The 25,968-nt window shown below is 44.3% G+C and overlaps 1 protein-coding gene across 2 annotated transcripts; it reads left to right on the top strand.

Annotated features, from left to right (window-relative positions):
• The first annotated feature begins 347 nt into the window (after positions 1 to 347).
• Positions 348 to 25,072, top strand: HAL (histidine ammonia-lyase). 2 transcript variants are annotated; one of them, XM_069490442.1, is made up of 21 exons: positions 348 to 418; positions 633 to 1,054; positions 1,685 to 1,745; positions 1,832 to 1,859; positions 2,425 to 2,499; positions 2,595 to 2,667; positions 2,757 to 2,823; positions 3,065 to 3,102; positions 3,696 to 3,821; positions 5,638 to 5,777; positions 7,772 to 7,819; positions 8,473 to 8,620; positions 9,682 to 9,777; positions 9,876 to 9,934; positions 11,912 to 11,992; positions 14,455 to 14,520; positions 14,597 to 14,762; positions 17,216 to 17,350; positions 21,533 to 21,641; positions 21,741 to 21,810; positions 23,358 to 25,072. In XM_069490442.1, exons 2-21 carry the CDS (start codon positions 808 to 810, stop codon positions 23,496 to 23,498), a joined length of 1,974 nt encoding a protein of 657 aa, XP_069346543.1. In that variant the 5' UTR covers positions 348 to 418; positions 633 to 807; the 3' UTR covers positions 23,499 to 25,072. The 2 variants fall into 2 exon arrangements, with proteins under 2 accessions (XP_069346543.1, XP_069346542.1); XM_069490441.1 differs by having other exon boundaries at positions 21,741 to 23,415.
• Positions 25,073 to 25,968: the final 896 nt, after the last annotated feature.

Below are 25,968 nucleotides of genomic sequence, written 5' to 3'. Positions count from 1 at the left end.
GGAGACAGGGGCTAATAACTCACTTGCTCAAAGCTAGTAGCCAGTGGAGCTGGAGTCCCACCCGTGGCTGTCTGACCCCTTAATCTCCAAGCTGTGGCGGTTCGTTTGTCCAGATAATGACCTTCGGTTGTGAAAATGATCTCTGGCCTTTGCATCTTCCTTTGTGGAGGTAAAGCTTCAGAAATCCTTCCAGGTGGCCGGGAGTAGTTGCTCAATTCATGTTTGTGGAATAAACAAATGAATGAAGATTGCCACACTCCCTGGTGTCACAGTTGGCCAGCAGGGTGCATTTTACAGTTGAGTAATTCCAGATAGTGACAGGAACATGTTGTTTATAAGCTGCCCTGAATGGAGGAGAACACAGAAAGGAGGGGACAGAGAGAAATTGGGGACCCTGACAAGAGGGGGCCGGCAGCAGGTAGGTGCCAGCAGAGGCTGGGGCCCCAAGGAGGGGAGACCTGGGCCTTTCTGGGCAGGGCTGGGTGGCAAGTGGACAGGTAGCTCACCAGCCTGCATCCTCCCCCCTCATCCCTGACTCCCTTTCCTGCTGAAAAAAAAAAAAAACCAAACAAAAAGAAAACAAAAGAACGCCTGGGGCCCTCCATAAATATAAATATTTGTCCACCTCCTAGATGAGTAAAGGCGAGGGAGGAGGTGTGTCCTCCCCGCCTACCACATCCCGGGAGCCACTCCTGGATAAAACTCTCCCCTCCTGCAACTGTCGCCAGGGGACGAGCAGACGCGACCTGGTGGTGGTGGTGGTGGTGGTGGTGGCCTCGTGGGGCTGCAGGCGGCGGCGGCGCAGCCATGCCCAGGTACACGGTGCACGTGCGCGGGGAGTGGCTGGCCGTGCCCTGCCAGGACGCGCAGCTCACGGTGGGCTGGCTGGGCCGCGAGGCCGTGCGGCGCTATGTCAAGAACAAGCCCGACAACGGCGGCTTCGCCTCGGTGGACGACGTGCGCTTCCTCGTGCGTCGGTGCAAGGGCCTGGGCCTGCTGGACAACGAGGACACACTCGAGGTGGCCCTGGAGGACAACGAGTTCGTGGAAGTGGGTGAGTGGCCGCAGGGGAGGGGCCTGGGAGGGCAGCTCTACTGTCCCTCCGCTTCAGGGACTATAAGGAGAAGAGGTGGCACCTGCTGCGCACTGTGCAGGCACGCACCGAGCCCCCGGGTGTCTTCCGTTCTCACCCAGCCCTGTGACACGGGCAGGCTTCTCCTCCCAGCCTGCGAGGCCACAGACTCAGAGAGGAGGTGACTTACCCGAGTCAGTCAGCGAGCATGAAACAAAGACTAGACTGCAACTCAGGACTGCAGGTCTCAGTCCCTTTGCAGTGACGGACTCAGTTTGAAGGTCCTCTTGTCCCTGCAAAGAACCTCACCCACCTGGAGACCAGCAGCACAGAGGTGTAAGGAATTCAGATTTAAAAGAAAGTAAAGCTGGGACTTGGGGTGGAGGTGGCAGTTAGATCTTGGACTTGCACTTATGCTCCTTGTCTCCGACTGGACACCTACATCTCTGCTCTTTGCTCCCCTCCTGTGTCAAGATGCTAAGACCACTTGAAGCATCTGAGGTGGTTTTAAAGCAGCAGGCAATGGATGGGCCCTTTCTTGGTTGAACAGCTGTGACAAACATGGCTCTGTGTTGGGATCTGTAAGGGATCTCTCTTGCATTCCTGTTCCAGTTATAGAAGGCGATGCAATGTCTCCTGACTTCATTCCCTCTCAGCCAGAAGGAGTTTACCTGTATCCTTTCCTGCGGGCTCTTGGCTCTGCTCCTGGCGGCTGGGGTTTTTCCACACTGCCCAGCACTTTCCTTTACCTGGCTTCAGATACAGCAAGTACCGAGAGCCTGAAAAGGTAAGCTTCGAACCACTTTCTTTTTGTTAAGAAAATGAATTTGCTTCTTTTAAGGAGGAAGTGGGCCTGCAGGATATCCGGGTAAATGCTAACGATTAGCACAGGGCTTTCCCCAGCTCTGTGTAGTAGGGAAAGGGGCGTGGAAAGGCATTATGCTTTTGCACCTCTAACTTTCCTGACTCAGCCTCCTCTTAAGCAAGCGTGCTCGTTCTCTCTCTCCCTCTCTCTCTCTCTCTCTCTCTAGCTTTTGTTTTTTGGGGGGTTTGTTTTGTTTTGCTTTTAAGGCAGAGTCTCGATATTTTGCCCAGGCTGGCCCTGAACTTCTGGGTTTAAGCGGTCCTGCCTCCCGCCTCAGCCTCCCAAGTAGCTGGACTACTGGCAAGACTTGCACCACCAGGCCCAGCTCAGCAAACTTTTTATTATATTTAGCATGTGAATGCTTCACAGCAGAGAGTAAAAATCAGTGATGACAGTGTCAAAGTTTGATTTTGCTGGAGGCTTCCCTACCTTCCTGTTAGAGCAATTAAGCTGTTTAAACTCACTGAGATTCCCTTCTTGTATGCAGTACATCGCCTTAGATGGGAACAGTCTGACCACAGAGGATCTGGTCAGCTTGGGAAAGGGACACTACAAAATAAAGGTATGGGAAGGGGCAGTGGGGAAGGACGTCCTCTGGCCATTGTTGCTGCACTTGGATGTCTTTAACATGCCCAGTTCTGAACAACATTTTCCTAGCTCACCCCGACTGCTGAAAAGGTGGTGCAAAAGTCCAGGGAAGTGATAGATAGCATCGTGAAAGAAAAAACAGGTATCTTACTCTCTTTATGTTCGAAAATTATTTTTATAGACAAAAAAAATTCCTGCATCTAATTGTATAATGTCTGTTTTTTATTCTAGTTGTTTATGGCATTACTACAGGTTTTGGGAAATTTGCCAGAACTGTAATTCCTAACAATAAGCTACAGTAAGTTTGAAACCCGCATACATTCACGTTCCACCTACCCCCATCTTGGTGATATTTTTCAACAAGGGAAATAATTAACATTTGCCCCAATTTACAGATGCGCAGGATGAGGCTTGGGTTAACTTGCATGTGAGTTAGTATCGAAAACACAGGGTTTAACTATTTATTCCCTTCATTTTCTCAGCTGAGGGAACATTTGCACTGCAAGGTATTTAAGAGGGTGTTTACCTTTCTCTTCCAGGGAGCTTCAAGTCAACTTAGTACGTTCACATTCTTCAGGTAAATTATTCAAAGCGTTGGATGTCTCCTAGATCTTGTTTGATTAGACGAATGAAATACAGCACAGCGTGAGTTATCCCATAACAGCCACAAATATAATACCAGTATTCCGAGGACTAGGTGCTGGGGTGGAGAAAGGGAAGCAGGAAGTATCAGCGGAACCTCAGGAAAAGAAATGGGCCAGTGGAGGGATGGAGTTGGGACAGGGCACGTGTCCCATCCTGCTGAGAGAGGTGCATTCAGGGAAGGAAATGAAGGCTAGAACTCGGGCAATGAGTTAGGAGGGGTGAGGGGAGATGGAAGGACTGTCAAGAATCAGCGCCTGCACATGGTGAAGTCATGCTAAGGGACATGGACGCTCTTCGAAAGGTGTTTGGGAGGGTAGGGGTTCACGAAGCATCCCAGGAAGAGCTGAGAAGGCAAAACTGGCTTTTACCTTTGGAAGCCAGACAGACAGGAGAGAGAACAGTGCAACCCTCTGTGTCAAGAGGGGAAAGAAAGGTGACAGCAGACCGGACTGAAGTGGGGAAAGACTGGAGGGAGCTGAAAAAGGGTTTGCTTTTCTTGGAGAAAACGTCAATTCTGTTTTGTAGGTGTTGGGAAACCACTAAGTCCTGAGAGGTGTCGGATGCTCTTGGCTTTAAGGATCAATGTTTTAGCCAAAGGATACAGTGGCATTTCCCTGGAGACCCTCAAACAAGTTATGGAAGTATTTAATGGTAATGCAGGGGCTCCCCAGCTTCCCCTCCATTGAGACTGGGCATGTACCACAAGGCAGACTTGATTGATCAGATGCTCAGGAGTTGGCCAAGATGGGAAGACATAAAACAATTGAATGAGTGGAAAATGGGCTTGGCGAGGAGGATGACTAGGTGGGAGAGGGAGGGGTCAGAGATGCTTACTCCTATGAGCTTTAACCTAGTCTACACCACCCCTCACTTAGCATTTGGCATCTTTACAACTAGAACAAACTCCCGTAAGTCTGTCCTTAAGTTCAGGCCTGCCTAGAAGAACCTTGCATTCAGTGGTGGCCAAATATAGTTAGAGAAGTTGCATCAAAGCATCTGGGGAACAGAACGATTCCTGGTGGTCTATCCCAAAGACCAATTCTGTACTTCCGGCTGGTGCCTGGGAATCTGAAATCTTAATGTTCCCCAGGTGATGAAACAGCCACACTTGCACACCAAAACCCGACTTCTTGCAAAGGTAGAACAGAAATGCAAAGAGGTTAATGACACATTTGTAATCATGAAGCCATGTGTGGCAAGATATGATGCAACTCAACTCTTGGAAGTTTACTTCTCAGATAGGAAAATTCCAACAGGAAGACCAGATTTGCAATGCTTGGGAGGTATTGTCCCTTCTCACAAATAAGGACAAGCCTTCCAGGTCAGTGGAGGCTCAGGAGCTCTATGGAGGGAAGGAGTGGGAAGAGAAGCAGAGCTGGGTAATTGCATAGACCAAAACACATGCTCGAGTTCCCGTGTTATAGACACTAGTGACCCATAAATATGATATGCCAACCAATGAAGAGCAATTTGAATGAAGAATCTACAGTATATTGGGCTATACTGAATAGACCAGTAGTGATTCCAACACCTATTTCTGCTCCTACCCTGGACTGCCATACTATAAGCCTAAAACCCCAGTACAACTCCAAGCTTGAACCCACCTGCACGCTATGGGTGAGTCTAAGGCACCGCTGGGTCCCTAGAGCTCTGAGAATTCCCCAGGGTGAACTGTGATCTGGAAGCTGGCCTGTGGATGGCACTGCTTTATCCTAGTGACATTAGTTATGGAAAAAATACTGCTGTCAGGTGTCTGATTTTACTTTAGAAAAATGAAGCCACCTTTTTGGGGTAACATTTTGGGAATTTCTCACAAAACAGTACTTGTTCATGTATAAGTGGTGGTGGGGTGGCAGACTGGCAAAAAGTAAGAGACTAAACTGCCTGTGACTTTACCTCCCCAGGGAACCTCTGTTAACACTTTGGTGTACCATGTCCTTCTAGAACATTCTATATTACTTTTTCAATGTAGACACAGATTTCCAAACATTCTCTAGTAGTTTTTAATAGTTATGTATCATTTAGTCACAGGAATGTTTCTTAGTGCCATATTTAGATAATTTCTAACTTTTTGCTCTTATAAATAAGGCTGCAATGGACAACAGTGAGTTCCTAATCACATCTTTAAGACACATTGCTAGAATTTCTAGAAGTGGAATTATTGGGTTAGATTAGAGCATGAACATTTTAAAGGCTTGCTTCCTGCTGTCTCTCCCTCCATCCCTCCCTCCCTACTTCTCTCCTTCCTTGCTTCCTCTCTTCCTCCCCTCCACCCCCACCCCTCTCTTTCTATAGCAGCTCATCCAGGTCCCCTGGGCATTAGCTGTGCCTGAGGAATTGTCCTTCCCCAGGTATTTATGTCACAAAGTAATCTAGATTCTGGGGATGGACGTGGGGGCCTCGCTGGCAAAGCAAAGGCAGCCAGAATGCAGGACTCTTGAATAACTGGCGCCTGTGTCTCTTCCAGCCTCCTGCCTGCCCTATATTCCAGAGAAAGGAACCGTTGGTGCCAGCGGAGACCTTGCCCCACTGTCTCATCTTGCTCTTGGGCTCATTGGAGAAGGGAAGATGTGGTCTCCAAAGAGTGGCTGGGCTGACGCTAAATATGTAAGACTTTTATAACAACTTCCATCAGCAGTAATTTCCCTGGGCTGTACACCGGGTGGACTTGCATGCTTTGTATCACTTAATCCTTATGGTAGCCCAACGAGGGGGTCAGTACTCTTCTTATTTTATAGATGAGACAACTAAAGTTTGGAAGTCTGATTAGGCCGGCCGGGCACGGTGGCTCACCCCTGTAATCCTAGCACTCTGGGGGGCTGAGGCTGGAGGATCACTTGAGCTCAGGAGTTTGAGGTTACAGCGAGCAATGATGACACCACAGCACTCTGGCCCAGGCAACAGAAAAAAAAAAAGTCAGACTAGGCAAGATTGTTATCAGCTTTTGTACTCAACTATCAGCCTTCTGGATTAGGTGATCATCTTGCTGAAAAGGCACAGCTGCCAGTGTTAATCTCAGTAATTTATTCTGCACTTACAACACTTCCAGTGCCTATCAGAGAGGTCACACAGTGTCATAATTTTATTTAGGAGCTGGTCTCACGCGTGCAGAGCTATGGCTCACAGCACTTACTGTGTGACCTCTGAAAAGCAGGTTCCATTTTTCCCCAAGCTCCCACCCTGGTGGCTAATGAGAAAGGCTTGTTTTAGATAAAGTTTTAGTGTTTTCTTCATCCATCTCGGATTCCATCAGAGCAGCCCAAAGCGTCATTTAAAGTTTCATCTCTGACCAGTTGCTGGGAGCTCCCCTAACAGTAAGTGAAAGGGGCAGAGCCCAAGAAAGAGGAAAAAGCTAAGGGACAATGCAGTTCCAGATCACCTTTCATCCACACAGCTTCCTCTGGACTGTTTCCCAACTCCCGTCACGCAGAAATCAGCCTGCCCTTTCTCAAAAAGTAAATCCAATCGTGTTCTGGTTAAAACCTGGAATGCTTCCCCTTGTCCTTAGATAAAGTCTAAGCTTAAAGCGGCTTGCAAGAGTCTTGTTTGCCATGTTATCCCCTAATCATCCTTCCTCCCTAGGGCTCTACATGACAGAAACCGGGGCCTGCCTGCGGCAGAGAACCCGGCACAAATCCATCCTCCTCACCTGACTCATTCCTGTTTCTGCATCTGAAAAGGCCTCTCTGAAGCTTCCCTCTCTGCTCTCTGGATCTTTTTCCAACCTGCCAAGTCCCTTGTGCCCCTCCTTGGTGCTCTCCTTAGCCTTTTATGTGCTTATTTTCCACAGCCTGATTCAGCCCACATTCTACATCCTCAAGCACTCAACATACTATTACTCTAATTGCCTTCTAGAACATTCTGGAGCTTGTCTGTCTCCATTCTTCCTACCCCCAGCCCCAGCCCGACTCTGACACGTAACAGGGACTCAAATCTACTTGCACAATTAACATAGTGTTAATCAGTGGGGCTGGCACTGTCTTCTCTTACCTTAGCTGCCCTTTCCTTCTTCCCCGGAGGGACCTGAACTTAGTGACTCTTTTTACTTCTTTTATTTCGTGGGAAGATTATTCTACCCATTTCCCCCCTGGGTTCTGTTTCCATCTAGTGTAGGAGATTCTATGATCCCCTCTTCATTGGTGCTCACCCATGTGCCACGAAAGCCCTGCTTGGAGGCTTTGTCAGTGTTTGGAGAAAGCATCTATGAGGGTGAGGACGTTTTAGGTCATGCTCTGGAGGCAGGGAGCCTAGCCTTAGCGCAGCACGGGTGTGTGTGTTTGTCGGGACAGCAGTAAAAAAAGGTGAACCGCTAAGGTGGAAACTGAACACAAAGGATCTAGAAACTAAAATTGAGGATTGGTTCTTTAGACAATAGAGCTCCTGAGTTAAGCATAAAAATTATTTGAAAGATAAGTCTGCTTTCAGGCTAAAGAACAGAACCAGAAAATAAACCAGACATGAATACAGCCAATTCCTGTAGGTCTGATCTTTTATACGCCGGACCTTTGAGCTTAAAGATCTTTTATTGGATTCCACATAAAATTAGAAATAGGATGGTATGTCATTTGATACCCATTTTCATGTTTTTAATCATTCTACAGGTCCTGCAAGCCCATGGCTTGAAACCAGTTGTTTTGAAACCAAAAGAGGTAAGGAGATTCCAGGAAAATTTGTTCCTGTTAACAAGTCTTTTTTTATGCAGTATTTTCAGTCTTGATATCAGTCTCACTGGTTCCTTAAAACAAACACAGCTTGCAAGTTTGTTGAAATGTGGTCACTTAAGAAAGGGCTCTTCCACAAGCATTCAAAAGATTCTTCACGCCACAAATGCACAGGGGTTCCCTGAGAAACCTAAACTTCAAATCAAGTTCTCTAAGGATCTCTAAGAAATAGGTGCTCTCAGCCAAGATCCCTTAGGATGCTGTAAGCTAAGAGTCTTGCTCCATAATTATCTTAGGATGTCTTGTCTAAAACGGTGAGAAATTAAAGAAGAAATGCCACGTAATAAAGAGCTACAGATTTTATGTGCAGTCTACACTCTAAAGCTACATTGCTGCCTTGGAAATGCAGACACTTAACAGGTATTGCATTGGCCAGATTTGTGCTAACGAGTTCACATACGATGGCATTTATTCCTCAAGGGCTTAAGTAAGCATTACCGCCCTGTACTTTAGAAAACATGGGTAAACATAGTTCAGCTGACTGGCTAATTTTTCTCTTATGAAAGGAAAAGATGTAAAATACACTGGTATGTAGGTTTGTTGCAATAAGTAGAGTGGGAAACTTTTCTGTCTCTGCACAGGGCCTGGCGCTCATCAACGGGACGCAGATGATCACCTCCCTGGGCTGCGAAGCTGTAGAGAGAGCCAGTGCCATTGCACGGCAGGCCGACATCGTGGCAGCCCTGACCCTCGAGGTTCTGAAGGGCACCACCAAAGCCTTCGATACCGGTCAGCATGGCTGTTCCATTCAGTTGTTACTCATTCAGCCAGAGCTGATGGGGCTGGTGGGTGAGGGCTTTAGACACGGCAGTGGTGGGGGCTGTGGTAGGGAAGGAGAGAACCCAAGTGCCTACGGCATACCCAGTATGCTTCATCTGAGTTATGCCACACTTGATCCTTGAAACGACTACGGTTTACAGACATGCTGACCCTGACAGCTGAGTGACCCACCCCAGATTATCCAGTGATCTGGGTGTGCCAGACTGCCCATTGTCTTAGGAATCTATTCACAGGATTTTAGAACTAGAGTAGGATTAGGGTTGGTCCTGATTAGAAAATTGGGAGAGAAAAACTATAGAAATGTAGCTCATCTAGAAAGTAATGAATTTCATGCCGGGCAAAGTGGCTCATGCCTATAATCCCAGCACTCTGAGAGGCTGAGACGGAAGGATTGCTTGAGGCCAGAAGTTCGAGACCAGCCTGAACAAGAGGAAGACTCTGTCTCTACAAAAAGAAAGAAAAGTTTGCCGGGTGTCTTGGGGTGCACCAAGTAGTCCCAGCTATTTGGGAGGCTGAGGCAGGAGAGTAGCGTAAGCCCAGGAGTTTGAGGTTGCTGTGAGCTATGATGACAACAATGCAGCCAACCCAAGGTGAAAGAGTGAGACTCTTGTCTCCAAAAAAAAAAAAAAAGAAAAAAGTAGTGAATTTCAAAGATTCCGTACTATAGTAAGAAGTAGTGCAGAAAATTATCTAAAAATGACTTAGTTAGATTAGGCCAACTGTCGAGCTCCCTTCTGTTAACAGCCAAGTTCCTTTAAGGGTTGGCTCAGTGTCTTGAGTTGAATTCCCAGTGGGCTCAACACATAGTTTGTACTCAGACATTCAAAGTAGAAAGAGTCAAGTCTATAAGAAAACTGTGCTTTTGGAGTTAAGTTTCCCATTCTGAGTGGCGGTTAAGGACCCTGAGACTTTGGAGGGCTGTGTTAGCACCTGGGATGGCCCTGAGCCATCCCTGGGTGTTCATTCTAATGTCGGAATTACTCAGACTCTTCCTCCTTCCTCTATTCTAGACATTCATGCTGTTCGCCCTCATCGTGGGCAAATCGAAGTTGCTTTTCGGTTTCGGTCACTGTTGGACTCAGATCACCACCCATCAGAAATAGCAGGTCTGGGCATGTTTATGTGGGCGAACTGTTTGCTTATCTGTTTTGTGTAAACAGTCGGTGTCGTGTTCCCTGTCTCATTCCCTCCACCTCTTCCACAGAAAGTCACAGGTTCTGCGACCGTGTCCAGGATGCGTACACCTTGCGCTGCTGTCCACAGGTAAAAACAAAAAAGCCAACGAAGTTTCTTTTCTTTCCCCAAATTCAGGATGAAAAATTAACAAAGAGGAAAGTGTTTAAAAAAAAATCATGTAATGGTCAACTATAATCCAAATTTCTTTACTGCCTCTATTAAAAATTGTGTCTATCCTACCTCCATTTGTCCAATTTTTATAAAGTTTCTATTCTATATGGTAAACTATTTGTTTTCTTTGGAGTTGCTTTGCTCACCCTACTTCCGAGGAGTCCAACAGACAGTTTGCTATGTGGATGGAGTACCCTAACTTTCAAAAATTCTTAGTCAATAACATCATCATAACCAGTTAAAGTTTTACTGGTTCTTCCTGTTATGTGAAACTTGAACCAGCCAGTCAGGGATAGTCACAGGAAAGTCTAATTATATCATTTCAAAATTCAAATGCTTATTTATGGTCCTGTTTTGTTTGCATTTTAATAGGTAGATATAAATCATTAGACCTGGGCCAGGCATGGTGGCTCACATCGGTAATCCTAGCACTCTGAGAGGCCAAGGCGGGAGGATTGCTTGACCTCAGGAGTTCAAGACCAGCCCGAGCAAGAGTGAGACCCCGTCTCTACAAAAAATAAAAAAAATTAGCTGGGTGTAGTGGCGCATGCCTATAGTCCCAGCTACTCAGGAGGCTGAGGCAGGATGATTACTGGAGCCCAGGAGTGGGAGGTTGTAGTGAACTATGAGAACGCCACTGCACTTTACCTGGGATGACAGAGTGAAACACTGTCTCAAAAATAAATAAATAAATAAATCATTAGACATGAATCTATGAGGCTCAACTTTAAATTAAAAATGCCGGTGACCTGGGTTGGTGTTAGGCACCCTGTATTGCGGATGGACAATCTAGTTGCTTATAGCAATGAAAGAGATTGACAGACATTTCAAGAAACAGTATGTCAACTTGTGCCAAGTTTCAGTCTATAATACAGAGTCCTCCCTGCAGTAAATACCCTCACTTCCTTTTACTCGGCAAGTTCTAGCTATTAATAGCTTATTACACAGTAGATCAAAAATGCCTATGGGAAAGAATCACCAATTTAGTTCTACAGGAAGTAGCAGCCCTGGTTTAAGACCTCCCTGATATTTTAATAATGAAAGCAGATTCCATGTGACAGACACCATTATCAGGGTCTTCCATGTATGAATTCATTTAATCTTCCCAACTACGAGAAAGGTACTCTTCCTCCCATTTTGCAGTGGGAAAACTGAGGCACAGAGTTAAGTACCTTGACCAAGAGGACACAGCCTGATCATTACTTCCTTGACTTCTGGGAGAGGCCAGAAAGCAGGTGCTACCTGTCTTTGGGCTTGGTACAGGGTAGCTGCCTTATTTCAAGCATCTTCTAACTTGATATTTTCATGCTTCGTGAATTTAACCTCCTTGGATAATAACTACCACTTGGGTGATCTCTATGAGTCATGTCTGCATTATCTTACTCTCACAATCTTTATGATAAGTGCTACTATCTGTGTTCTAAGCCTATTTCTGTTGCAATTATACACTTAAGAAACTTGCCCAAGCCCTATCACTAATCTGGAAGTGAATCTGCCTGTGCTGGCATTCTTCCTCCTATACCAGTGGTGGGAACCTGCAGCATTAGGGCCACATGTGGCCTTCTGGATCCTTGCGTGTGGCCTTTAGACTGAATCCAAATTTTACAGAACAGATCCTTTTAATCATCTTTTCAATATAGGATCTATACCATGCTGTTTTGTATAGATTGACCTAGCATGAACTCATATTATATGAATTTATTCTAATTGGTCTCAGTGAGAACCCAGAAGATTTATAACAAAACTGTCTTCATATTCTAAATGAACAGAGTATAATTTTCATGGTTTATAACTGCAGAGCACTTTCTGTGGAAAGACTAAAGATGTTATAAGAATACTGGTACCCTTAATGGCATCAAATGGGTCATGAATTTTATTTTGATTGTATTTTAGGTCCATGGTGTGGTGAATGATACCATAGCATTTGTGAAGAACATCATTACCACAGAACTGAACAGTGCAACAGATAATCCTGTATCTTTTGAACGTCTACTAAATTGCAATCATAGAACTCCAGCTGGTCATTTTATGACTGGCTGAAGTGATCGTTTTGTATAGCATCTCAGTCTGTCACTCAACTGCATAGAGTAAGTGAATTACTACCTGAGGCTCAGAGGTTGAGTGACTTTCTCCAGGTCAGAGCTGGTAAGTGGCAGAGGTGGGCCCATGAATCTACTCTCAGGTTCCAAGTCTAACATGCTGTGCTTTCAAAATTGACCCATTACAGATTAAAGGAGGTATTTCCAGCCTTAGCTGGCATGTTTCATGAGGACGTTTGCCCTAAAACCCACTGCTGAGGTTGTGGGTGAAGGGTGAAGACCCCCATCACAAATGTGATCGCAGAGATCCTGGTAGGTTGGCTTTATTTATGCAGGCCTGTCTGGTTCTGGTGGTGCCAGGATGCACTGAACAGAAACCAACCTTTTAACGCTTACCTAATATTGATCAAAGAGTTGTAGCTTTCTCTATCTTGAGTTTTCATTTCTCACAAATTAGTGTTTCCACATTTGTACAAAGAATAGTAAGAACACTTCCATTTCTCAAGGATGGAGCTCTTTTCTCCTTAATGGTGAGAAGAGTAAGGCTTGATCTCAGAGCCATCTGTTTTTTGCTGTGCAATATTCTGTGATGGCTTAGTTCCCCAGAATTGAGGTGATCAGTCAGGAGTCACACTGGCAAGGTCTCCATGAAGACAACGCTGCCTTTGAAGGCCACCAAATCCCTTAGGAATCTATTTTTCCTATTCCACCTCTGCCTCTGTTCTTAATACCAGAGGAAGTGCTAAATCAGCAGCCCTGAAAGCAGTTCACAGCCTGGGTTAGCAGACGGTTACACAACAACCGTGTAAGGTTTCTCATGAGACATTTTTAGGGCGTCTTTTCTGACGTGCCTACTTAAGGATGTGTGTTTTATGTCCTCTCAGATGGCTTTATGGTTAAGTCAAACCCACGCTAAATAACCACCAGGATTGTGAGTCTCTGCACTCTCGACACTGCACCACCCTCAAAATGGAGAAGTTTTCATGAACCCTATGTAGTCTCATCTCATGTATCAGTTCCCAATTCTTGCACTATAGGGGAAAGACATCCATTCTACACTTACATAATTTAGACTTTAAAGTGTATCCTATAAAGTAAAAAAAAAAAAAAAATTACCATTGAAATACTGGATATAGTAGAGAGAATAATTCCCTACTAAATTCTTCCCCTATCACTTGCCCCAGCAAGAATTTCAGCCGAATGTCCTCTTCTTTCTCAATTAAAGATTCTTAATTACTGATGAATTTCTAGTAGGCTAATATTTGGGAGTCCTGCAATACTGGTGTTACCTGAAAGAATATATTTCTCAATTTGCTATTGCATACAAAGAGCACCTATCACATAATGCTGGATATTATGGATACTAAATGCTAATTGGTATAATCTAATAGCCAACAAGCAAATTTGGAACAACTAGAGAACAATAAAACCTGCTTAAGTTCTAAATTGGCGCAAAGTTTGATTGCTACAGGGATTCAGAGAATGGAGAGGAGACCAAGGCCTGTGATCGGGGGCTGGTTTAAGAGCAGGAAGTAGGCCTAATGGGCTCACAGTTACATGTAGAGAAAAAAGTAACCCCAAACTTGACCAAGGTAATGTAACACATGCACTCCAACTCTTTGAAAGTGAGAACTTTCCTTATACACAGTGAGTTCCCAGTTAATAAGTAGTGAATATTCTTTAGCCCAGGGGAAAAAAATTAGCTGTTGGAACTAGAAGGGAAGATCTGTTACTGTCTTTGCCTGGGTGCTTGCTGGTTTAAATGCATGAGAGAATGGAATGAACTCTGAGAATATTAATATTCAGTAAGCCTGAACTTGCCACCTACTGAAGCAGATTTGGGAGGACCTATTGGCCACGATCTGCTGTTGAACGCTGACACAGGATTACTGAATGTAGAATTTGAAGCTTGTCCTAGAATTGATGGTTCCAGACATTTTGGTGGTTGCTCCTCAGCAGAGTTGTCCATTCAACTGCTTCCATGGAGCACCGGCTCACAGTGCCCCTTGGAGAAACAGAATTTGCTTTCAAACAGGTATTCTGGTCTCTGTTCTTAGTTTCAGATTATAAACTTTTGAGGGGGGTGAGGCAAGTTACTAACCAGATTAGTGCAGTTATGGTGCTTGAGAAGCTAATCTCAGGAGAAAGCAAGGTTTCATGCCCCATGTTTCTTTGGCCCACAGTTGGGTGTACACAATTTACCTTTAAGGGTTTTTTGTTTGTTTTTGCTTTTGTGACCTTTTATGTCAACAACTGCTTGTGGGCAGACTTTCTTTTCTTCCACCCCGCATCTGTACAAGGACTTCCACTTCAGTGTTAAAAATAAAGAGGGAGGGAAGGAGCTGTGGTTGCAGGGATCAGCAAACGTTATGTTCCAGCCTTAACCCATTTGGAAAGATGGTCTTTGCCCGTAGAGGAGAGACAATTTCTGGAGGAAACTTCCACGGTGAATACCCAGCCAAAGTAAGCTTTTTAGAATTGCTCTTGACCCCGAAAGCATATTCTAATAGAGGCCTACTAAATTGAGACACTCTTTCAGGCCCTGGACTATTTGGCCATTGGTGTTCATGAACTTGCTGCGATTAGCGAAAGAAGAATTGAAAGGCTCTGTAATCCTTCCCTCAGTGAGCTGCCTGCCTTCCTGGTGGCTGAAGGTGGTCTGAACTCCGGGTTCATGATAGCCCACTGCACGGCTGCAGCCCTCGGTAAGGACACTGCGCTTTTCCCGGAGCACAAACCTGACCTTCTAAGGGCCTTTCCATTTTACTTGAAAGTATCCAATTTTTGTCTTTCAGTGACATCTAACTTTGCACCACTTTTATTTGCATCCTACCTCTCTCAATACAATAGCAGCTTGAGTCTTTTACATTTTTTTAGAAAAAAATATTTTAAAACCTAAATAATGTTATACCGAAACGTAATAACAAAATAATGAGGTTGGAAACGACAATTTCTCTGTGGAAAGCAATTTGACATTCCATTTGAACTTCATCTCTATAGCTTTTTTCCAAATCTCAATTTCAAGACTATCAGAAGGAAAAAGACAAAGATGCTTATAGTTAATGGTGAAACTCAAACCAACCTGAATGATTAAACTTTGGATACATTCCATTAAATATATCATCCACTAAAAACATAAAGATGTTACTGCAAGATTAAAAAAATGCTTATACAATGCAAGACACCCTCTATGAAAATTGAGCTTCAGTCTAGCTGATGTCTGCCTCAGGATTGTAAGGGACAGAGGAGTAACACATCAGAACAGTGCCTGGCACAAAGGAAGTGCAAAGGACCTCGTTTATATTCACTCACTTAATTGCCACAACAATGCCATCAGGTGGGTACTATTATTGCCATTTTACAGAGGAATATCTGAAGATCTGAGAAGTTAAGTGACTTGCCCAATATTGCCCGGCTAGTAAGATGTAGAACAGAATTCAAACCCAGGCATTTTGGCACCCAAAGATGTGCTCTCACTTCAATTAATGAGGACCTCATTATAAGCACTGCTTACTCCTAAAATAGTGTTGCCAAAATTAACAAACAAAAATGGAGGATGCCCAGTTAAATTTGGATTTCAGATAAAAAGCAAATAATTTTTTAGTATAAGTAAATCCCAAATAATTCAAATTTAACTGGGCATCCTGTACATTATCTAACAACTCAACCCCAAAAGGCAGGGTGACGTGGTGGTCAATGAAGCGCGTAGACCCTGGATCTGAAGCCCGGCTCTGCCACTGACTAGCCACGTGCTCTCTAGCAAGCTTCTGAATCCTGTTGATCTGCATTTCACTCGTGCCTAAAACGGGGATGATAAACTTACCTAATGGGGTCGTTTGGAGGATTAAATGAATTAATGCATATAAAGCCTGACACATCATAAGCACTAAATAGTCGTTGCTATTAATATTACTCCTAACTCCTTCGCACATAAACCTCGCACTAAAACTCAACACAACCAACAAAGAGCCACCGAATTCACCTCCTTTGACCCAGTATCTTCTATTTGCTCGCTTGTTTGCTTATTAAAATACCCCTTTAGAGACTTTTCACAATAACATGGTAGTGGGGGGAGGGGTCATTGGTTTCTGGAGAACATTGTGCAGCCTCATTTGAGTGTGTTTAGCTTCCCAAGCTGGCTGTTGAGGTTGCTTTCATTATAATGAAAACAGTGTTTTTCTTTTTTTTGGCACCGGTAAGCTATCTTTCCAAACAAGCCTCACCACAGGTACTCAGATCCCTCAGTCTAGGGTCCGTGGACTTGGCACTTACAGTGCGGAAACCTGGAGAGCCTGGGGCAAAGCAGGACGAGCTGGTCACCCCAGTTTAAAGCTAGATCAACTCAGGATAGGATCCCACATAGCACAGAAAACAACTGACTCTTCACTCGGGGTCACTCTCGAAGTCAAAGAAAGAGGAGAAAAGACTCGGAGTTTGACCTTTCCTGACTCCTAAGCTGGGTGCTTACAGTGCAGTCCTCAGGTCAGCCATACGGCTATCATCACCTGGGAGTTTGTCAGGACCGCAGAATCTCAGGCCCCACCCTGAGATGGCATCGCAACAAGTTCCCTGATTCATCTGCACAATAAAGTTCGAGAGTCCCCCAGTCTAGGCCATCCTAGCATTCCCCTCACCTCCCAGAGATATTGCTGGCAGTCACCAAGCCCTTTTTAAACCCCAAACATTCACTTACAGCATCATTAAACAATCTGAATGGTTAAATCTTCTTGCCCAAGATCTGTGGGTCTAGTCTCAATCCCCAGATGCCACACCTGGACTCTAATCCCGCTTCTTCTGGTGACACAACCCAGTCAAATTGTTCTCAAGTACCTGTAAATGGCCGTCAAGCCTTTTTTCCTCTAGTCTCCCTGACAAGCGTAATGCTTCCAAGGTTTGACCTTGTTAATAGAGTCCCCACATCCCCATCCCAGTCTTACCTCAGGATCCACTATAGCTTTACGGTCCTTCTCACTTTGGGAAAAAATAGACCTGCTTCCTTTCCCCAAAGCAGCTGGTACCATCTGGTGCTTGGATAATGGCCAGGACCTCCCAGAGAGGGTATTCCACGCTGCAGAGCACTTTGGGGAAGCCACATGTCATTTTGGCAGTTAATCTTAGTAGGAGCACTTCTTAACTGGCTGGCACTGGTCTCTTGCAGTTTCTGAGAACAAGGCTCTGTGCCACCCCTCGTCTGTGGACTCTCTCTCCACCAGCGCCGCCACGGAGGACCATGTCTCCATGGGAGGATGGGCAGCCAGGAAGGCCCTCAGGGTCGTTGAGCACACGGAGCAAGGCAAGTCGAGCGAGTCTGAGATGGCAGGCCTCCCGGACAGACTACCGTGCCCCGGGTCTCACACTGGGCTCTCCTCCCGGCAGCGTCAGCATCACCTGGGCACGTGTTAGAAACACAGATTCTCAGTCCTCCTCCCAGATCAGCTGAATTAGAAACTCCAGGAGGAGAGCGGCGCAGCCTGTGTTTAACAAGCTTCCAGGTGATTCTGATGCTCTCCAAAGACTAAGAACCACGGAGCTGTGCAGAGCTACACCTGCTCCTCAACTGGCTTTTTCTTTTTAGTGAGACTTTTAAATCATATTCAAAAGTGGAGAGACTAGTACCATGAACTCACATACCTCACTGTGATTCAATAGTTAGCACATTTGCTTCATTTTCTCTTTTACTTTTCCCAAATTATTTTTGAGCAAATCCCCAATGTCTTATTTTATTTCTACATCCCTTATCTCTTAAATATGAATGCTTTCTGATTTACGGTGATGCCATCATCACATCCAACAAAATTCAATAATAAGTCCTGGTATCATCACCAAATACATATTCAAACTTTCCCTATTATCTCAATGTCTTTCTAGTGGGTTTGTTCACGTTCAAGTCAGGATTCAAGGCCTGTGTTTCATTTTATTTATTTATTTATTTATTTATTTTTGAGACACAGTCTCACTCTGTTGTCCAGGCTAGAGTGCCGTGGCGTCAGCCTAGCTCACAGCAACCTCAAACTCCTGGGCTGAAGCAATCCTCCTGCCTCAGCCTCCCAAGTAGCTGGGACTACAGGCATGTGCCACCATGCCCGGCTAATTTTTTCTATATATATTTTTAGTTGTCCAGTTAATTTCTTTCTACTTTTAGTAGAGACGGGGGTCTCGCTCTTGCTCAGGCTGGTCTCGAACTCCTGACCTCGAGTGATCCACCCGCCTCAGTCTCCCAGAGTGCTAGGATTACAGGCGTGAGCCACCACACCCGGCCCCAAGGCCCATGTTTTAAATTTGGTTGTCATTGTTTTAAGCTTCTTTTAATTTAGAACAGTCTCCTCTTTTCTTGTTTTTTCTTCATGCCATTGACTAGTTCAAAAACAGGTTAATTTTTCTGTAGAAACACTGACATTCTGTTCGCTTCCTTGTGGTGTCACTTTGAACTTGTCCTTTGTCCGTGCATTTCCTGTACATTGCAGTCGACCCTAAAGACTCCATAAGATTTAGGTCTAACCGTTTTTGCTTCGTAGGGAAAACTGTGCTGGCCAATCTGTCTCTGCCTTAATCATTGTTTGTTTTGTTGTTTTTTTTAAAGAAAGAGAAATTGCCTTCCTTTAGTATTGTTCTCGAAGTTCCAACAGTATTGGAAGTAGTTGGCTGACACAAGAATATCACTATTTCAAGATAAACATAAGAGTTGAGTACAGACAGTCCCCGGGTTACAGACGACCTGACTTACAGCATTCCATATTCTTGAATGGGCTCCCAGGGCTCCCAATAAGGGTAATTTATAATTAAATTCATAATTCAGGAACTAGTTTCTTCCGCGCATGTGAACAAGCCTGTGTGGCATCAGTAGTTCCTTGTGGCAGCATCTTCACACTAGTGTTAGTCTCACAGATAGATAAACAGCCGGTGATAGAAACACAAGAACACCAAGAATCAGAAGAGGTAAGGAGGTTTATGACAAAGGAATTCGCTGAAGCCTTTTGTCTCGTTGAAGCAGGATTTGCTAAGCTTGAGGAGCAAGATCCTAACACTGAGGCGTTTACAAAGGTTTACTGTGCAGTTAGAACATCAACTGCTGCGGGGTCATTTATGATGAAAAAAAGAAAAAGGCTGTGCAAACAACCCTAGATACCTTCCTCAAGAAACCAAACATATATTTGCAGTATATCTAAGTAGTACCATTAGTTACTTGCTGAGAATTGTTTTAGTTCATGTGAATTGTACTCTGTTAAGGTGAAGAAAATAACCATATAAAACAAACTAGATGTTTCCTTGATTCTTTTCTTTTTTTCTTTCTTTCTTTTTCTTTTCTTTTCTTTTTTTTGGAGACAGGGTCTCTCTCTGTCACCCAGGCTGGCATGCACTACAGTGGTGCAATCATAGCTCTCTGCAACCTCCAACTCCTGGGCTCAAGCGATCCTCCTGCCTCAGCCTCCCAATGTGCTGGGACTACAGGCCTGAGTCACTGCACCCACCCTCCATGATTCTTCAGATATTTTGAGTGTGTTTTTTAAAAAAATTAGGGGGGCATTGAAGGTGGTTATTAGGCCACAGAATATTAGTTTATTTCAAAATAAATGAGAACCATATAAAAAATGCCCAGCTAAATCAAGATACATTGAACCCCTTGAATTTGTAAAAATGACATGTCTGGTTTTTTCAATCCTAGTTGATGGCTTCAGGGAGAACTGCTGGTTATGGATAGCAACAAAGAACATTTAAGAAAATGTTGCAGAGGTGGCCACTTAAATTTTTCCTGATATGTTTCATGTTTATCTTGCAAATATTTGCTTCCCAGTTTTTTCAGTCTTTGACATTAGCGGTTAGACCACCCTTCTTTTGAGGTAACATCGTATCACTAACACTTACTAAACATTTACTATGTGCACTCAGTCTTTTAATTCACCTAATCCGTACAATAACCCTAGGAGGTATATACTATTATCTCATTTTACAGATCAGGAAACGAAGGCAGAGGTTAAGCACTGTGCTCAAAGTTATATAACGAGTAAATGCTAGGATTTAATCCCAGGCAGCTGGTTCAAGTCCACTGTCTCAACTACTCCCCTATGCCACCATATAGATTACAAAAAAGTGAACCAGCATCTTCGTGGTTTATCAGACTTCCATTCCCAAGATTGCTTCATATGTCTTTCTGGGGAAGTTATCTCAAAACGAAATCTCTGTGAGTTGAGAGTATGCTATTTTCGCCACATCTTAGTTATTATACCTGTGAAGTTGAGGATTGGGCAATAAGGTAATTGATTTGGCAGTAAACCAGGATTTATTCCAGTCATCTAGTGGCTTTCGATGAAAAATCTCCCTCCTCACCCACTAACTCTTCACTCAACTTCTTTGATCAAGATGGATGACAACTTTCATATTTCCACCTTTCTGTAAATTTCAAGTTGCTTTCATTTTTGCTATTACCTTTGGCTTGAAATACCTGGCGCATAGACCTTCATCAAAGATTTGAAGGAGCCAGTGAATGAGCAAGTGAGTCTTTAGTTTCCCTGGAACTAATTCTATAATGTCAATTTCAAGCCATCAAATTTAAAGGCTCTCAAAACTGAAATTCTAGACATTAGTATCTTGCCAACTTTAAATTTCTTGATGAAACAATCTTTAGACAGTCTTTCTTAGCTAGGATGCTTATTAAATGTACCATACCTTGCAATAAATTTTGAATGCTGAAATCTACATTTCTCCACATTTTATACAGTCTAGATTATGAAGAATTTTTTACAGAAATATAATTCAAGATTAAACCACTTTGGATTTCATTATTTGCCAAGAAAATAATTTAGAAGCTTAAAGTTGATCAGACTATTCAGTTTAAGTGGTTAACCCAAATAGAGTATTAAAAAAAAATTTTGACTTCTTGTCCTTAAATTATGAAGCACATTACGAACTCTGGTGAGCACAGACAGGCCATCACGGGAGAGGATGAAGTTATACAATTCACTGCGGACCTGGAAGTGAGTTCACAGCTTCTAGTCCAGTATCGTCACTCCGCAATTTATACAGAATTGGAAACTGAGAAGTAAAGCATCTTGATGAAATGCACACACTTGTTTAATAGAGCTAGGGCTCAAGGTCAGGACTGGGTATTCTTTTTGACTTCCTTCCCTATCCGCATGACCCAAACCTGGCCCACACACCTTGGTTGGAGGATGTGAATAAGGAAATGTCAGATTTTGCTAGTGCAGACTAATAATGGGCTTCCTGGATAGGTTTGGGGGTCTGGTAATTATTCAGGTAAATGTCTCAATTCTCCCCTTCTCACTGTAAAAAGACACAGCCAACAGTTTCAAAAAGCAGGTTTAAAATGGTAACCAAATACCAAGGCAACTTCGTTCTGCTGGAAGACAGAGAGCCAGCTGTTAGTCGGCTGGTGATGGCTGTCAACTTTGGGCAATACGCATTCCGCAAGCGCAAAGCCAGACTTGCCTCAGCCACCCTCTCACACTTCTCGTTGCAGTGCTGGCCATAGAGCTGCTTGCAGCCTGCCAGGGCATAGAGTTTCTACGCCCCCTGAGAACAACCACTCCGCTGGAGAAGGTCTATGACCTGGTGCGCTCTGTGGTAAGGTAAGGTCAAACAGGTCCCTGGAAGTCACACCGTTTCAAAACTGTGAACCTTGGCAGTGCGCAGTGTTTGGCTGATGGGTGGCTGTGCTCTCTCTGCAGGCCCTGGATAAAAGATCGCTTCATGGCCCCGGACATCGAGGCAGCACACCGGCTGCTGCTAGAGCAGAAGGCAAGATGGCGGCGGGGCTGGCTTCTGAGTTTGTGGTTGTTCTGGGAAAGCAAAGTGGGAGTGGGGGGTGGAGAAACTGTCTTATTCTACTGTTTCCTGGCTATTTCTCAGAAGCGAACAAAAAGGTACTTAGGCAGTTTGCAGGTCTGCTAAGAAGCGATTTGATAAACCCTTAAGTTCCCACATGTTGCACACAAACGTTGAATATCTAAGGATTAGAAGCTGAAATGAATTTTAAATGGAGTTTTGGGACAATAGTCACGGGGAGAAAATGAGATGGAAGGTTCATGGGTCCCCCTCCCCACAATGTCTTCTTGCATTCAAAAGTACTTTCTCTTCTGGGTGATGCTATGGCAACCACCACCGGGTGCAATGGCTGCGTAGACCTGGAGCAAAAACAAAGTCCCAGGTGTTCACTTCAAAGGGCTGAGTCTGTCTGGCGCTCTGGTGAGATGCCGGTTTTTTCTTTCCTGCTTACTTTCTCTGGTTACGCTGACCAGGGACTGAGCTGATAGTACATATGCTAAGCATGCTGACTCATATTTCTGATGTAGTTTTTAAAGTGCTTTAAACCTTGTGAATAATACGTGAGTGTCCTATTTCCTAGAATCACTTGATTTTCCCCCAAAATGGTTGCTCTGCTCTTTTTTGATGATTTTTCCCTTTGAGCTTCACGTGTGTCATTTCTAAGTGTGTCCTGCATCCTGTGACGGGAAGCCACTTGCCTGCCTCCCAGTTTGGGTGCCAGTAGGGAGGTGTGTGAGAGGCTTGGCCTGGGAGACAATACATTTTCTAAGGCCATACAAATGCATAGGAAAGGTTCCTTGGTTGCCAGCAGCAATCAGATATAAAGCATCTATAAATCCAAAACAGGGCCTTAATTTGAGAAGATGTTTTGCTTAAAAGAGAAGCAGTTGGTTGGTGGAGGTGAAAACTAAACAAGGATCTGAGGCAGTGCTGCTCAGACTTGAACGTGTATGTGAATCTCCTGGGCATCTTGTTAAAGATGCAGATTCGGATTCAGTCTGTCTGGGGTGAAGGCTGAGATTCTGACTCGTCCCAAGAGATGCTGATACTGCCCCGGTACAGGCCACACTTTGAGTAGCAAGAATCAAAGGCAGGGCCTGGAAATAGAGCAATGGAAAATTCAAATAACTGCCTTTTATCATTCCAGGCTTGTTTTAAAAAACACAAGATCCTATCAGACCCTTGAGCAACTATCCTTAACTCTGTCCACACTGAATTCTCTAGGTTTTGTTTGCTGTTTGCTTGCTTGCTTGTTTTGCTTTGGAAAAGTAAGCAGCTTAAAACCTTCACGACAACTTTAGAAAAGTTTTGGACTTTGTATATTTAAAGGCTTCAATGCCACCAAAGACGAATTGACACAGGTCATGTCTTAAATGACATGGCTTAAATTGAAAGCAAGCAAACAGCCATGATGTGTCTAGTCAGGTACAGAGGATGTTTCGACTTCCGACAAAGTTGATGTTTAATAGCATGTGGAAACAATGTCAATATTTCACCTTTGTTTTGTCCTTGCTTCTCAGGTTTGGCAAGTAGCTTCACCATACATTGAAAAATACAGAATGGAGCATATTCCAGAATCAAGACCTGTTTCTCCAACGGCCTTTTCGCTGGAATTTCTACACAGAAAATCCAGCAAAATCCCAGAATCTGAGGAGCTTTAATGGGCTTCGTCGTGGATTAGCAGACGAGATGGCATTTAGTGTAGCATGAAGCAGGATTGTGCTGAAGGACAGGTCTGGGAACTTTCCTGGGTAGATCAATCCATTATATAACTCAGTTCTTCAAAAACCTACTTTGGTCAGGCTGGTGGCGGTATTACAGTTGCTAAATTTGGCACGGTGTTCTTGTTGCCATGGTTGGAGACGCACCAGGTGCTTTCAGATTATAGGTGTTTTCTTTCTTTCTTAGCAATATCACTTTTAAGGGTGAGAAGAATAACCACAATTGTACGGGTCTGTTTTTTACTCTTAGCATTAGACAAACTCAGATTTGGAAACAGATTGCCAGCATTCTTTTCTAAAAACACTAGACTTTTGTAAACCTTTCTTTTGTTGTTGTTGTTATTTGCTTTGACAGCCTCTACGAGTTGACTTTCTTTGGCTGCTTATACTGTGCTGTGATATGACCCAGGTTCTTTAATATGCCCTCATAAATAACCATTTAAGTAATAATTTGCCTTCACGCTACTCTTTCTTCTATTAATTGAATCATAGTAAAGATTAGTCAATAGGTCTTAAGCAATTAAATGCAGAGGTTGTTAAAACCAACATGAGGTTTCATGTGGAAAGAAGTTAAGGAATGAATATAAAGACTGATACTTGGGTGGCCCTTACTGAACTGTGTATTTCATACTTATCAAATATCACTACACATATCCCCCAAGTGCTTGATTTAATCATGTGTTTAAATTGGAGTTTGAGGTTAGTATTGCCACTTCCTATGTGTTAGTACTCTATTCTTATAGTAACCCTGCGTAAGCAGCTTCCTCATTTCACAGATAAGGAATCTCTGGGGTTGACCAACATCCTCTCTGGTGGTAATCATTAAAAGAAGCCCTATTGACAAAGGTCAGATGGGAACCTAGGAAGGATTACCCAATCTTTTTTTCCCCCAAGAAGAAGATAAAGCCTCTCTGGAAAAGCTTAAGTAACTGTCCAGGTGAAGGATGGGTCCGATGACCTCTTGGCCTCCCAAACCTAAGATCTGTGACTTTGCACCTACCTGTGCAAACGCGTGCAAGGCACCCGAAGCGCAGGAGTCTGAAATCATAGCTCCAAAAACTGCAGCTGGTCGAGAAGAGGACAGACATGCTTGCCAGCTGGCCTACCTGAGTACAGCCTAAAACGGGCCCCACAATGTGTTTCACAATAGAGTTTTCACTCTTTAGATTGCAACCTATCCACAGGAACGGTGGAAACCAAAGTGAAAACTGCTGCCTACAGCAATTCAGGGAGCAAAAAACATGCTGAGAAATCTGTTTCCCAAAGGTTGTTCTTGGTGCTATTCTTTGCTAAAATGTGGACCCACACAAATGAAGTCAATTCATTTTCATCCACGCTATGGTTGAGCCAGCAAACCTGAGCGGTCTGATGGCTCTTCACTCCAGCTTGGGGAGTGCTGGGTTCCCACCTGCAGCCCTCCAGGCCACAAGGACACTTTGTATACAGCTGTTAGTAACTCACATCATGTTCAAGGGAATTGCAAGGGAAACACGCAATAAACTATCTCAATTGCCTTATGTGGTCGCTTTATTCTTAGATTTTTGTAACAAAGTTTAAAACCTCTTAGGGCAGCGGTTCCCAACCTTTTTGCCACCAGAGACCAGTTTCATGGAAGACTATTTTTCCATAAACCAGGGGTGGGGGTAGGGGGATGGTTTGGGGATGACTCAAGCACATTTATTGTGCACTTTATTTCTAACATTATTACATTGTCCCTTGCCACTCACTGATAGGGTTTTGATATGAGTCTGCAAGCAATTGATTTATTATGGTCTCTGTGCAGTGAATCCTCTCTGCTAATGATAATCTGTATGTGCAGCCACTCCCCAGCACTAGCGTCACCGCCTCAGCTCCACCTCAGATCATCAGGCATTAGATTCTCATAAGGAACATGCAACCTAGATCCCTCGCATGTGCAGTTTACAGTAGGGTTAGCACTCCTATGAGAATGTAATGCCACTGCTGATCTGACAGGTGGTGGAGCTCAGGTGGTGATCCGAGCAATGGGGAGTGGCTGTAAATACAGATGAAGCTTCCCTCGCTGGTCCCACTGCTCACCTCCTGCTCTGTGGCTGGTTCCTAACAGGCCATGGACCAGTACCATTCCACAGCCCTGGGGTTGGGGACCACAGGGAAAGGCTAGTCTAATAGCAATTGATCAATTTCTGAAAGAGTCCGTCAACAAACGTTAACACTGTTAGAAAATGTGACTGCCTTAGTTCACTTTCTTTTTCCCATTGAGTAGCAGCAACAGAGTTGGAGGTTTCAGGATTTCCTCCCCCCTTGGACTCCACCTGGGCTTCTTCACTTGTCTCAGGGTAGTCAGAGGGGCCTGGGCCAAGGCACAAGGGCTTTGCAAGCTTCTGCTCTGTGTTGTTTGCTAATGTCTTATTGGCCAAAGCAAGTCTCG

This window comes from Eulemur rufifrons, chromosome 16 (genome assembly GCF_041146395.1).
Source record: "Eulemur rufifrons isolate Redbay chromosome 16, OSU_ERuf_1, whole genome shotgun sequence".
Classification (NCBI taxonomy): Eukaryota; Metazoa; Chordata; class Mammalia; order Primates; family Lemuridae; genus Eulemur; species Eulemur rufifrons.
Note: the sequence above shows the minus strand (reverse complement) of the source record. Positions and strands in the feature narration are given on the sequence as shown.

Excerpts from the sequence above, each read along its gene's own strand:
- HAL (XM_069490441.1), top strand. The coding sequence starts at position 808 with ATGCCCAGGTACACGGTGCACGTGCGCGGGGAGTGGCTGGCCGTGCCC. Across the intron at positions 1,746-1,831 it reads CAGCCAGAAGGAGTTTACCT|ATACAGCAAGTACCGAGAGC; the intron begins GTATCCTTTCCT and ends ACCTGGCTTCAG. Across the intron at positions 2,668-2,756 it reads CATCGTGAAAGAAAAAACAG|TTGTTTATGGCATTACTACA; the intron begins GTATCTTACTCT and ends TTTTTATTCTAG.